General features: G+C 44.2%; 1 protein-coding gene across 2 annotated transcripts in view; it reads left to right on the plus strand.

The window, feature by feature from the left end:
• The window catches only part of LOC117369098 (IgGFc-binding protein-like), a 146448-nt gene that overhangs the window by 25999 nt on the left and 106448 nt on the right, over positions 1-14001 (plus strand). For both annotated transcript variants that reach the window (XM_033963095.1, XM_033963094.1), the window contains exons 5-6: positions 1365-1938; positions 13367-13968. In XM_033963095.1, the coding sequence (XP_033818986.1) occupies positions 1365-1938; positions 13367-13968 (1176 nt within the window). The remainder of the gene's footprint in view (positions 1-1364; positions 1939-13366; positions 13969-14001) is intronic.

Genomic DNA, 14001 nt, shown 5'->3' on the forward strand with positions numbered 1-14001 from the left:
AGATCTCATGCATATTCATTGGGGAAATCCTGAAAACCCAACTGGAATATGGCTCTTGAGGACCGGAGTTCCCTACCCCTGCCCTAGAACCTTGCAAGGGGAAGGGGATTTGTTATGTGGTGTTGCTGTTATATTTCTGAATGTCATGGCTCTGCCATAGACTAAGGACCATTGCCAGATATAGTGGATTCAGTCAACAGGAATTTTGTATGGCGTCACGAAAGTATGGTGCTCTGCGGTCATACTATTCATGGAGGATCACTGCAGCTGTGTTTTCCGCAGCATAGTGTTCTCAGGTGATGATTGCTCCTGCTCACATGTGCTCTGAGAATTAGCCTTGGTATAATCATGGGGTATGTTTTCATATCTTCTTGGACATTTGCTGCAGGGCATGATTTGGAAGCGGAGGATTTCACACTAGCTTGTTTATTTTTCTCTAACTGTCCACAGTGGTGGTCTGGGTGTAGGGCTACTTATGGAACGGCCATCAGTGTGTTGGGCTTGGGAGAGTGGTGTTTATTTCCCTCCCTATGTTTGGACTGCTTTGTTACATCCCACTAGTCTCTGGATTCATCTGCTGTTGATGACAAGGAAGGAAAAATTATGTCCTTACCTGATAATTTTCTTTCTTTTAGTCACAGCAGATGAATCCAGTGCCCCACCCTGTTTCAGTTTGTGTTCTCACTCTTAGGCACGGTTTTGGCAGACTTTCGGATGTAGTTGCATTCTCGGTTTAAGTTCCAAGTGTTCATGTAGCACATGTGGGGGAAAGGAGTTTTATGTTTCATGTTTTTTCGTGTGCCTTATTTTGACTGCTCTGAGAAGACAATAAAGAAGGCAATAAAATTAGTCAGGGACCGCTGACCAGGCAATATGCCTGATGGGCCGCCGCGTGAGCGGACCGCTGGGCTGGATGGACCTCTGGTCTGCCCCGGCGGAGGCGACTACTTATGTACTTATGTACTTAAGACCTATACTGGTTGGCAAGGAGGCTGTGCATCCAATATATCTGAGGACAATTCAGTGCTCTCTATATCCACCTGCTGGTTGATGGATGTAATCCCACTAGTATCTGGATTTATCTGCTGTGACTAAAGGAAAGAAAATTATCAGGTATGGACATAATTTTTCAGTTTTTATACTTTTGTGTTGCATTTTGGTGCATTCAATGAAAACACAGATGAGCATATAGACAAAAATTATTAGGGGAAAGGGAAGTGTTATTTATTTTTTAAACTCACAATTAGAATCCTTATTAACAGAAATGTGAAGTTTAGATCCCCCAAATCCCCAGTTGGATAAACAAGTCATGAAATCCTTCATTTTGAAGTTTTATATTTGTTGCTGGCATTTTTTCTTTTTAGATAAATAATGTAAGGTGGCCACTGCCCATTACACTGAATGAGGGTAAAGTCCAGATTTATCAGAGTGGCTTCCAAGCAGTTGTTAAGACTGATTTCTCTTTGATTATCCTTTTCGACTGGAATTCCTTCCTAACATTAAAAGTTTCCAGCAGCTTTTTTGAGAACATTTGTGGCTTATGTGGCAATTACAATGAGAATTCAGAGGATGACTTATCCTTGCCAACTGGCAACTTGGACCCAAGTCCCAGCCATTTTGGAGAGAATTGGAAGGTGGATGATGGTGATGTTTCTTGTATACATAATTGCAATGGACAGTGCCAATCTTGTTCCCCCGAGTTGACTAGAAAGTATGGAAGAGAGGACTTCTGTGGCCTAATCATCCAAACCAGAAATGGACCGTTCATGCTATGCCATTTTGTTATTGATCCTTATGTCTTCTTTAATAACTGTGTCTATGATATGTGTATGAATGATGGCTACAAAAGAATTTTGTGTCAGGTGCTCACCATATATGCAGCTGCCTGTCAGAGACGGGGGATCAAAGTCTATGACTGGAGAAAATCAACTGGATGCTGTAAGTATTATACTTTGCTTTCAACTTATTAAGCAATATTATATCAGACTTAGGGCCCCTTTTACAAAGCAGTGGTAGTGAGTCACAGTGCAGAAAATGCAGTACAGTCCATAGGAACTGAATGGACTTCATTGCATTTGCTGTGCAGGAATCACTACCGTGGCTTTGTAAAAGGGGCCCTTTGTTTCCATAGCACCAATTTGCACATCTATAATATAATTAACCCAAGCTCTTTCATTTGGTATGAAAATCTGTACAGGTGACCCCACAGTCAGTTAGATTTTCAGAATATTGACACTGAACAAGTTTACTTCAACTTCCAAGGAGTCAGGGGCATCCTTCCCTAAAAACAAGTGTCTCACATGAAAAAAAAAGAAATTCTCTGTGCAAGCAGGGGTTCAGGCTGAGCTAAGCAGAGCAGTGTCCCTGGTTAAAAGGTTCTCTCATGCCCACTATCCATATTCTCTATAGATCTTCTTGAAATGTTTTATGAAATGTGGAAGAGATTGGTAGGAAGTCTTTAAGAGAATGCAGTGGCATATAAGGGGGGAGCAGGGGGGGAAGTCCACCCCGGGTGCACGCTCCAAGGGGGTGCACAACCAGCCGGGTCCGGAAACTCGCTGCTGAAAATGGCACCTCAGCGCAGCTGCCATATTTATTCCAGAGCATAAATACGGCAGCCGTGCTGAAGTGCATGAAGGTCTCGCAATAACGACTACTGCTGCCGCTGCTTCGGAAGAGATAAATGACGTCGGAGGGGGTGGATCGGCAGCTGCAGTCATCGCGGGACCTTGTCACAATTCCCTACGTCTGCTGGCTCAGCCCTCCTCCGACGTCACTTACCTCTTCCGGAGCAGAGGCAGCAGTAGTCGTCATCGTGGGACCTTGTTGATTTCGATGGAGAGAGAAAGAAGCATAGTAGGGTGGTGGAAGGAGATAAAGGGGGTCAGGGTGGTATGGAAACGTGTGAAGGGTGAGAAAGGGGGTCAGGGTGGTATGGAAGTGTGGTGAAGGGTGAGAAAGGGGGTCAGGGTGGTATGGAAGGGTGGTGAAGGGAGAGAAAGAGGGTCAGGGTGGTATGGAAGGGTGAGAAAGGGGGTCAGGGTGGTATGGAAGTGTGAAGGGTGAGAAAGCGGGTCAGAGTGGTATGAAAGCATGGTGAAGAGTGAGAAAGGAGGCAGATGCTGATGGAAGTGGGGGTAGGGAGAGGAGAGAGTGAAATGCCAGACCACGGGGTGTGGGAGAGATGGAAGGGGGAGGCATAAAGTTTATGGAAGGTGAATAGAAGGAGAGAAGATGCCATATAGAAGGGGCAGAGAGAGGGTAGACAGTGGATGAAAGGAAGAGAGTGACAAGAAGATGAGGAAAGCAGAAACCAGAGAAGACAAGATAGAAAAAAAATTCTTTTTTTTTTTCTTTAGGGGAAATGCATTGCTGTTTCTATGGTGTCGCATTGTATGCAGAGTCCAGCTTCTTGGTGCTTCAGTTTAATCTTTGTCTATGTATTTTTATTCTATCTCCCCATTTACAAAACTGTAGAGCGTTTTTTAGCATTGGTATCTGATCTGTTAACACCATGGCTAAAAACCACAATACAGTTTTGTAAAAGGGGAGGGGTTAGTTTGTGATTACATACTAGGCGAATGTGTTTTCTGTGTGTTCGAAAAGACATGGTTTTCTGTTAGGATTGACTGTGTAGGATTGATCTGTACAGTGTCTGGCTTGTTTAGTTTTACAATGGGTTTATTGATGTAGAGCTCATTGTAGTATGTAAGATGCTGCCTTTTCCTAGGTACACTCTTGTGTGACGTGTGGATTGTTACTAAAAATCATGTTTTTCATACAGATGGGGGGGGGTGTCAAAAAATGATGGGCCCCGGGTGCCACATATGCTAGGTACGCCACTGAGAGAATGTAACCCCAACATTACCCTCTTTACATCTTAATTCCTTCTCTGTGTGCATTAAGGAGAATAAAAAGAGATGCCCAATCATTGAATAGGCCTGTCATCCCCCTCCTTACTCCTAGCTATAGGTAGCTCAAAAACTGAACAGAATGGTACCACATCACTCTCTTGCCTAATCCAGTGGTCTTCCTCTGGACAATTATACAAGGAGTGTTGCACCATTAACATCACTGCTCTATAATAAACTTTTAACTCTACTACGTTCTTTATTTTGCTGGAGTCTAAGCATCTTACTTTGAGGCATCCCCCACCCCACACCCATGTAAATTAAGAAATCATACTGTTCCAGTTCTTAAAATATTGAGCTGGAAGGCAATTTCACAAATAATAATAGAATTGGGGTTAGATGAACATTTGAAATGCTGCAATTCTGCCTAGCCATGGCAATATCAGATAGTTCTAAACCTCCAGGAGCTCCAATATTATTTTAGAGAGAGGCCCTTACTTTAGTTTAAACAGGTTAACTGAGTTGCTTGTAATCTATATAGGCAGGTATTGCAATCCTCTTTCCTCAACCCAAAAGGGAAAATTTTGTGGATCATCCTTTTTAGACATATTAGCTAAACTGAATTATTTTGTCAATGTTAACCATAAACCCTGAGAGTCCAGCAAAGTTACTAATTCTTTTAGGTTCTTCATAATGATCAACATGTCATTTATGTATAGAACAATCCTATGGGGCTCATCCTCCCCTCTGACAAAGGCAATGCTGTCATTACTCTTGAGGCTCCAAAGCCCTACTGAATATTGGCCCTCCTGGATAGTTACTAGGTGCCACCAAAGACCTGGATATTTGGTGCTGGTACTTGGATAGGGCCTGGTACCTAATACCCAAGTCTAATTTAGCCTGTTGTAGTCAGTATTTAAAAAAATCTTTGACAACTACCAGCTGGATAGTCTTTGGGTTCCCCTATTCAGTTCTTTCTAAGGGTTCACATAATTGTACTTCTACATCACTTGCTATAATTCCTTGCCTTCCCCTTTAGAATCATTTTTTTTCTTCTCAGTTTCTGGTATATAATTCAAGTCTCTTCCAGCCACCCTACTCCCCCCCCCCCCCCCGAACAACCCTCTCAAATTCTGTCCCCTCTATCTGGAAGAATTTCCTCCTAAGCCTATTTGGCGCATACAGTATAGGATGAGTACTGAAATCTCATCCTGATCTATACTGCTGAGACCCATATCTTTCTCTCTTTATCATCTTTGTATGAGTGATAGTATATAAATGGATATTTTTTTATTTGAAATTGCCTCTTTTCTATGAGCTAAATGCCAAATTTACCCATAGTTCTCCTAACTCAGTTTCTGATGCTGCTCAGTTGACAGATGTGTCTCCTGCAGCAAGATGATCTCTGCATCTTTAAAATATGTATGAATATTCTTCTCTTAATTGGACCACTGATGTCACCCATATTTAATAAAGCTATTCTAAGTGATGTGGCTCCTTAAGTGATTCAAATTATCAAGTTCCCCATTAGTCCTCTCCCCTATCCCCTCTTCCTACCTCTTCATCTCTTCAACCAACTTCCTACTCACAACTCTCCCTTTAAACCCCCAATCCCCTCCACACATCAATACCCACTCCTGCAACCATGCATTCCATCACATTCCCTCCTTTCCCCTCCCCCCACATTTCATATTCATTAGAGACTTTCATTCACAGATGCCTCCTTTTTCACCCCAAAAAAAGTTTAGTGTTTAGAATGTGTGCAATTGTTGGAGAACCATTTCCCTGGTGATGTTCTGCACATAGGGAAGCTATATTTTAGTTAAACTTGGATTTAGACATCATATCGAAAATGCCCCTCCATGTCTTTTCCTGGCCCCTCTTAAAATGAACCCCACCTCTTCAATTCTTAACAATTTGGCAATGAGAGCTCTTGGAAGGCATTCATTGGTTAATTTCAGTCTTGTACACTCCTCTCTGGAATTCTGTACAGTCTGACACTGGAAAACCTACATTGGTTCCTCTAGTCTTTCAATTTCTCTTTAACCTGTCTTAATTGTTTTTGCATAGATTGGAGTATGTGGTTATTCTTTCTTTGTTTATCTTCAGTGTTACAGATATGGCGCTTTACCGCCATAATTCGAATAACCAAAGTCTCAAATTTCTCCTCAAATTTTCCAACTGTCTGCATTATTTCCATTTTTAAGTCCAGCATTTCTGGACTTGGGAAGGTCAATGTAGACAGCCTATATCAGCAGCTGCAGATCCTTTTCCTGCACAATAGAGAGCTCTTCTTTCTCGCTCCCCAGAACTGAGTCTGGCAAAGCAGGCAGAACTTCCTTCTCCATGTCTTTACTTTTTAAAACTGCTCTAGAAGTGTGAATCTTCTTCTTTTTTTTTTTTTTTTTCATTTTTTGAAGTGTTCACGTTTCCATACTTGGGCATATTTTCTTCAGATCTGAGGAACTTACTTCCTATCCTGGGGAGAGAATTTGAGGTAGTGATGGAGAGCAATGGAGCTCTTCTTATTCACATCTGCCTCAGGTATGCTCCAAACCAGAAGACCAGCCACATTAATATATAAAAAGCAAAGATGTAATTTGGGTTGGAACAGGAGAATTGGGGGGGAGGGGGGAGAGTAATACCTCCCACCTCAACAAATATTGCAAGTACTAATGTTGAATTGGTATCTCTCACCCTGCTGCCAGCATGCTCCTTACCCTTTGTATTTCCAAAGTAAGCAGGAAAAGTATACTATTAAAATATTTGCATAAAATTTGTGTAGCTGAAATTCTGTAGAAGGGCAGAGATTTCCTCTCTGCAACATCACAATCATAAATAACATGACATTCAGGAAGTAAGAACATAAGAACATAAGCAATGCCTCTGCTGGGTCAGACCTGAGGTCCATCGTGCCCAACAGTCTGTTCATGTGGTGGCCCAACAGGTCCAGGACCTGTGCAGTAATCCTCTATCTATACCCCTCTATCCCCTTTTCCAGCAGGAAATTATCCAATCCTTTCTTGAACCCCAGTACCGTACTCTGCCCTATTACGCTCTCTGGAAGCGCATTCCAGGTGTCCACCACATGTTGGGTAAAGAAGAACTTCCTAGCATTCGTTTTGAATCTGTCCCCTTTCAACTTTTCTGAATGCCCTCTTGTTCTTTTATTATTCGAAAGTTTGAAGAATCTGTCCCTCTCTACTCTCTCTATGCCCTTCATGAACTTGTAAGTCTCTATCATATCCCCTCTAAGTCTCCTCTTCTCCAGGGAAAAGAGACCCAGTTTCTCCAATCTCTCAGCGTATGAAAGGTTTTCCATCCCCTTTATCAGACGCGTCGCTCTCCTCTGAACCCTCTCGAGTAACGCCATGTCCTTCTTAAGGTACGGCGACCAATATTGGACGCAGTACTCCAGATGCGGACGCACCATCGCCCGATACAATGGCAGGATTACTTCTTTCGTTCTGGTTGTAATACCCTTCTTGATTATGCCTAGCATTCTGTTTGCCTTCTTAGCGGCCGCTGCACACTGTGCCATCGGCTTCATTGTCATGTCCACCATGTCCCTTTCTTGGGTACTCTCATTTAATAACATCCCTCCCATCGTATAGTTGTTCCTCGGGTTTCTGTTTCCCACATGTAATACTTTACATTTCTCAACCTTGAACTTCATCTGCCATCTCGTCGCCCATTCCCCTTGTTTGTTCAAGTCCCTTTGCAATTCTTCGCAGTCCTCTTTAGTCCGAGCTCCACTAAATAGTTTGGTGTCGTCTGCAAATTTTATTATTTCGCACTTCGTCCCTGTTTCTAGATCATTTATGAATATATCAAATAGCAGCGGCCCGAGTACCGAGCCCTGCGGGACCCCACTCGTGACCCTCCTCCAGTCCGAGTAGTGGCCCTTCACTCCTACCCTCTGTTTCCTACCCGCCAACCAGTTTCTGATCCATCTATGTGCGTCTCCTTCCACCCCATGGTTCTTCAGTTTCCGGAGTAGGCATTCATGGGGCACCTTGTCAAAGGCTTTTTGGAAATCTAGATATATGATGTCTATGGGGTCTCCTTTGTCCATCCGTTTGTTAATTCCTTTGAAGAAGTGCAATAAGTTTGTTAGGCACGATCTCCCTTTGCAGTAACCATGTTGGCTGGTTATCAGAAGTTTGTTTCTTTCAAAATCTTCATCGATATTTTCTTTTATCAGTGCTTCCGCCATTTTCCCCGGAACCGAGGTCAGACTCACCGGTCTGTAGTTTCCCGGGTCACCTCTTGATCCCTTTTTAAAGATGGGCGTAACGTTGGCTATCTTCCAGTCTTCCGGGATCATGCCTGTTTTCAGGGATAGATTGCAAATTTGCTGCAGTAGTTCCGCTATCTCCTCCTTTAATTCTTTCAGAACCCTTGGATGGATTCCGTCCGGACCCGGGGATTTGTCAGTTTTTAGTTTTTCTATCTGCCTGCGTACATCTTCAAGGCTCACTTCCATGGATGTTAATTTTTCTGCTTGATTTCCATTGAAGAATTGCTCAGGTTCCGATATGTTGGATGTGTCTTCGTTTGTGAATACAGACAAAGAACATGTTAAGTCTTTCTGCCACTTCTTTCTCCTCCTTCACCACTCCTTCTTGTCTCCGTTGTCCAGCGGTCCCACTCCTCCCTAGCCGGTTGCTTCCCTTTAACATATCTAAAGAACGGTTTGAAATTTCGTGCTTCCCTGGCTAGCCTCTCTTCATACTCTCTTTTGCTTTTCAAACCACTCGGTGACATTCTTTTTGATACTTCCTGTGCTCTTACCATTTCCCCTCAGTTTTGTCCTTTTTCCATTTCCTGAATGAATTTTTCTTATTGCCTATCGCTTCCTTCACTATTTTAGTTATCCACGCCGGGTCTTTTGTTCGACTCTTGTTATGATCGCTGTTTCCCAACAGTCCCACTACCTCTACTTCCTTTGCAGGTCCCCTTAACCCAGCGGTCTCAAACACGCGGCCCGCGGGCCACATGTGGCTCTCCAAGTTTTATTTGTGGTCCGTGGTCTGACTGGATCATTCCCTTCCTTTTGGAGCAGCAGCGGGTCTGGCCGGTTCGTTCCGTTCAAAGCCGCGGGTTGGCGGCTCTTTGCGCTATTCACTCCTGCATGGGAAGCCTCTCTGACATCACAACATCAGAGAGGCTTCAGACGCAGGCGCGGATCTTGCAATGAGCCACCACCCATGGCTTTGAATGGAATGAGCCGGCCAGACACGCTGCTGCTCCAGTAGCGTACCAAGGGGGGGGGGGGCGGTCTGCACAGCTGGTCACCCTCCACTGTTCTTCCTAGAGTGCGGCTCGCGGCTCGTCTAGAGCAGGGGTGCCCAACTGCTTCCCTTCCCTTCTCACCGCTGCCATCAGGGAACAGGCCGGCACCATGTTCTTTGATCTCCCTGCTTCTCTCGCCGCCCGACCTCAATTCTGACGTCGAGAGGAAGTTCTGGCTAGCCAATCACTGCCTGGCTGCCCGGAACGTCCTTTCCAATGTTAGAATTGATGTCGGGCGGCGAGAGTTGGTCGGCCCCGTGGAGATCTCGGCCTGTTCCTGATGGCGGCAGCAGCAGCAGCAGCCTATTCCACGGTGGCGGTGACATGGGGGAGGGAAGGAAGGAAGAAAGAAAGAAGGGGGGGCAGGGAGCCAGTAGGAAAAAAGAAAGAAGGGGGGGACAGGGAGCCAGAAGGAAAAAAGAAAGAAGGGGGGGGGGGGGGACAGGGAGCCAGAAAGAAAAAAGAAAGAAGGGGGGGGGGGATAAGGAGCCAGAAACAAAGCAAAAAATGGGACAAGGAATCAGAGAAAGACAGACATAGAAAAAGAAAGAAAAAGTTGGGGGAGAGAATGAGGTCTGGAGGAGAGGAAGCATACAGGAGGCGAAAGAAGAGAAGAAATATTGGATACACAGTCAGAAGAATAAAGTGCAACCAGAGACTGATGAAATTACCAAACAAAGGTAGGAAAATGATTTTGTTTTCAATTTAGTAATAGAAATGTGTCAGTTTTGAGAAAGAAAAGATATTAAACTTTAAATGTGAGTGCTGCAGAAAAAATAGAGTACTTGGAGGACCGCAGAAAAAATAGTTAATGTCTTATTAAAGAAATGACAATTTTGCATAAGGTAAAACTGTTAAAGGAAAGTTTTATAAACTATAAAGAGTTTAATCTCATGCAAAATTGTCATTTCTTTAATAAGACATTAACTATTTTTTTCTGCGGCCCTCCAAGTACCTACAAATCCAAAATGTGGCCCCGCAAAGGGTTTGAGTTTGAGACCACTGCCTTAACCTATTTAGGATTAGATCCAGAGTGGCATTTCCTCTTGTTGGTTCCCTAACAAGCTGCTCCATGAAACAACTTGTATAGCCTCCAGGAATTCTGTCTCCCTAGTGCATTTTGAGCTTCCAAGACTCCAGTCTATCCCAGAGTAGTTGAAGTCTCCCATAATAACCGTGTTACCACTTTTGCATTCTCGCTTCATCTCGCTCCTGTATCTTGTCCTCTAGTCGCTTTACTTCCTTCTTCAAGCTTTCCAGCTCCTGACACCGACCGCATACATATGACTGTCTCCCCGAGGGGAGGTAGTCATACATATGACAATCTGTGCAGAACACTGGAAAGCTCATCTTTTGGTTTCCCTCTGCTTCCATTGTCGTTCTCTCTCTCTCTCTCTCTCTGCCTGCTGCTGGTGTCCTCTCTGTCTCTCTCTCTCTATCTGCTGCTGGTGTCCTCTCTCTCTCTGTCTCTCTGCCTGCTGCTGGTGTCCTTTCTCTATCCCTATCTGCCTGCTTGCTGTCCTTCCCTGGTGTCCTTGGGTGTAGTGACTTGGCCCTTCTTGAGGCCCTTCGCAAAGGCGCTCTCACTAAGGCGAGTGCCTTTGCCACTCGCCTTCACTGCGCGCCGAATGGCCACGTACCATTGGCCTTTTAAGGGAGAGCTTAGAGTCTCTGAACTAACTTTGTAGAAAGGCTAAATCTTTGTAGAAAAGCTAAATCTTTCTGTAACATATCAGTTATGAAATTGCAAGGAATTTGCAGAAAGGTTGAATACTGATTTTTATCTTGTCTTCCTAGTAAGTAGAAGAGGGGTCGATACCCAGCCTATGGCACTCAGCATTGTGCTGACTGCCACCGACATTATGCCTGGAAATTAAATGCCAAGCTATATCCATACTCTTGACACTAAATTTTTGGGTTAACAGAGCCAGATATTCAGCACTTATCCAACTATGGTGAACCACATAAAGATTGAACTGACTTTTATGCAGTCTTATATATGCAGTTACCTTGACCGGTTAAGTGTTGACTCTGCTCCATGAATGCCTCCAAAATAGCTAGTTATGAGTGTGAGAAATAGATCAGCAGCGTATAAAGAAACTCCGAAAAGTATTTGGTAAAGTATAAATTTATTTTCTTCCTAGCCAGAAAGGGTGTCTAGTTTGCATCGCAAGAATGACAAAGTAGGCACGCATAGCTCAGGACATTCATTGGTTTTATAGTTTGTACAAGCATTTCTTAGTTCCTCCTGCCTGCCTGCTCATTGATTGGTACAGTAACAGTTCACAACCTAACTGAGACTAGCCCTACTTGTTCTGTTGAACAAGAATGTGCGCTGGTAGGGCTAGTCTCAGTTAGGGTGCTGGTCTTAGACCACAGGGCCGCCGCGTGAGTGGACTGCTGGGCATGATGGACTACTGGTCTGACTCAGCAGTGGCAATTCTTATGTTCTTATGACTACTTCCTGTTTCTCTGCCCCTAATTACTTCTCCCGTTCCTCTTATTCTTCTGACCCCAAACCCTATTTACTATTGCACATATTTGAACAATTACTCCTCCATGCACATGCTAGCCCCTCACGTGACATATTGACGTACTCAAGTTAATCTTTTTTAAACAATAACCCTTATGATTAGTTATGCTGAAGCATCAGATTCCACATTCACTTGATTGTAGTTATTGTGTTCATTCAGTAACAAATACTGTCCCAGGAATGCACCCAATCAGACCTTAGACTTAGTAGGGATGGGTGGACCCGCTATTCCTAAGGCCTGATTGGTCCAGGCTTCTAGAGCCTGGGCCAATCAGACCTTAGGCTTCGGCGGGATGGGCCGGGAAGGGGCGGGCCCGCCTCATTTCGACGAGGCGTGCCTGCTTGCTCGACGTGCAAGACCCATCTGTAAGAACAGGTTTGGTGGAGTGGGGGTTGTTAGCGCCGGGGGGGGGGTGCGTCTTCGGGCAGGAGGGATTGGGCACCCTCCTGCCAGCGACCGATATTGTCGGGGGGGGGGGGGGATCGGTAATGTCGGGGGGGGCGGTCGGTAGTGTCGGGGGGGGGGGCGGTCGGTAGTGTCGGGGGGGTGCGTCTTCGGGCAGGAGGGTTTGGGCACCCTCCTGCCAGTGATCGGTCAGGGGCCACGGCCCGCTATACTTATAACGGCAGAGAGATCCCTTGCCGCGATAAGTATAGCGGCCGCGTTTACTTACAATGTAGACCAGCATTTTGCTGGCCTACATTTTTAAGCTTCTCATCTACTAGGGAATCGCGTAGGGCTGCCTAGGTTCAGCCTAAGGCCCGCCTAAGGCCCTTAGACGAGCTTAGGCATCTTGCGGGTCTCCCTAGGCTCCCGGAGGCACCTTCAGGCCTGCCTGGGGAGCATTTTTTTTTTTTAAACGTGCATCCCGATTGGCTGATTAGACAGCTGTAGGACGCCTACAGCTGCTTAAAATCGGGACGCACTTTTAGAGAATCTGGGCCACATTGTTAAAACAAATTCCCTCTTCTGGAGTTTATGAGGTATTACCTTTTTGTATTCATTGACCCTATCAGTTCTTTATTTAATTCACACATTATTAAGGTATACTTGTGGTTATGTATATATGTTATGCTACCTCTTTTAAAGAGTGTGGGTGAACACCTTTATGATACCTCGTAATTTCGGGACCTTTCACCTAATATGTCCCCTCTGAAAATTCTTAACAAACTGTATATTGTAATTTACGCTGTATTTTTGTAATTTTCGCTGTATATTGTAATTTTCGCTGTATTTTTTGTAATTCGCGACCTCTCTCAAACAGGTCCTCTCGGAAATTTCTTAGCAACTGTGTATTTTATTTTTTCGCTTTCTTAAAGTTTCTGTACTCTGTATTTCCTCTGACTATCTCCATATTGTAACTCGCTGAATGTCCAGCTCTCTTGACTGTAAACTGCCTAGAAGTCGCAAGATTGTGGCGGTATAGAAGAATAAAGTTATTATTATACCTTGCAATAATTAACACTATTAGAAATATATTAGTGATTTAATTTCTCAGGTGCTAACTCGACATTTTCAGCAGCACTAACTGGTTACTCGCTACTGTAAAAGAGTGCTTAACCCTAAACAAGCAACTTAACCAGCAAGGAACCATTTCTGGCCAGTTAAATCAACCCCATAGAAATTGTGGGTAGGTCAAATGTTCATTGCACATTGGATTGATTATTATCCTTTTTGTGTTTGAAGCAAAGGAATGCCCTGTTAACAGTCACTACAAGGCATGTGGAAATGCTTGCCCGGATACTTGTGCAAAGACATCTCCTCCATCTAGATGTGAGATGCCCTGTATAGAGACTTGTGAGTGTACCCCTGGCTTTGTCCAATATGCCAAGAGATGTATTGCTGTAGAGAAATGTGGCTGTGTTTTTCAAGGTCATCTCTACCCAGTAAATACAAAATTCTGGGCTGACGAGAAGTGCAAAGAACAGTGCTTTTGTAACCCAGTCACAAGAAAAGTTGAGTGCAGAGCTACTGCATGCAAACCAAGTGAGCTGTGTGGTGTAAGGAATGGGATTCAAGGTTGCTATCCAACTAGTTACAGCATCTGCTCAGCTTCAGGAGACCCGCACTATATCACCTTTGATGGCATGAGATATGACTTCCAAGGCACTTGCCTATATCAGTTTACTGAACTGTGTAACAACAACAGTAAAGACCTGGTGTATTTCCAAATTACTGTGCAAAATGAGAACAGAGGAAGTACCGCAGTATCATTCACTCAAGCTGTGAAAATTACAGTTTTTGATTTGGAGATTTCAATTACCAGATATTATCCTGGAAAAGTCATGGTAAGAATCTTACATAGTGCTGTTATACTGGTA

Source organism: Geotrypetes seraphini, chromosome 11 (genome assembly GCF_902459505.1).
Source record: "Geotrypetes seraphini chromosome 11, aGeoSer1.1, whole genome shotgun sequence".
Taxonomy (NCBI): Eukaryota; Metazoa; Chordata; class Amphibia; order Gymnophiona; family Dermophiidae; genus Geotrypetes; species Geotrypetes seraphini.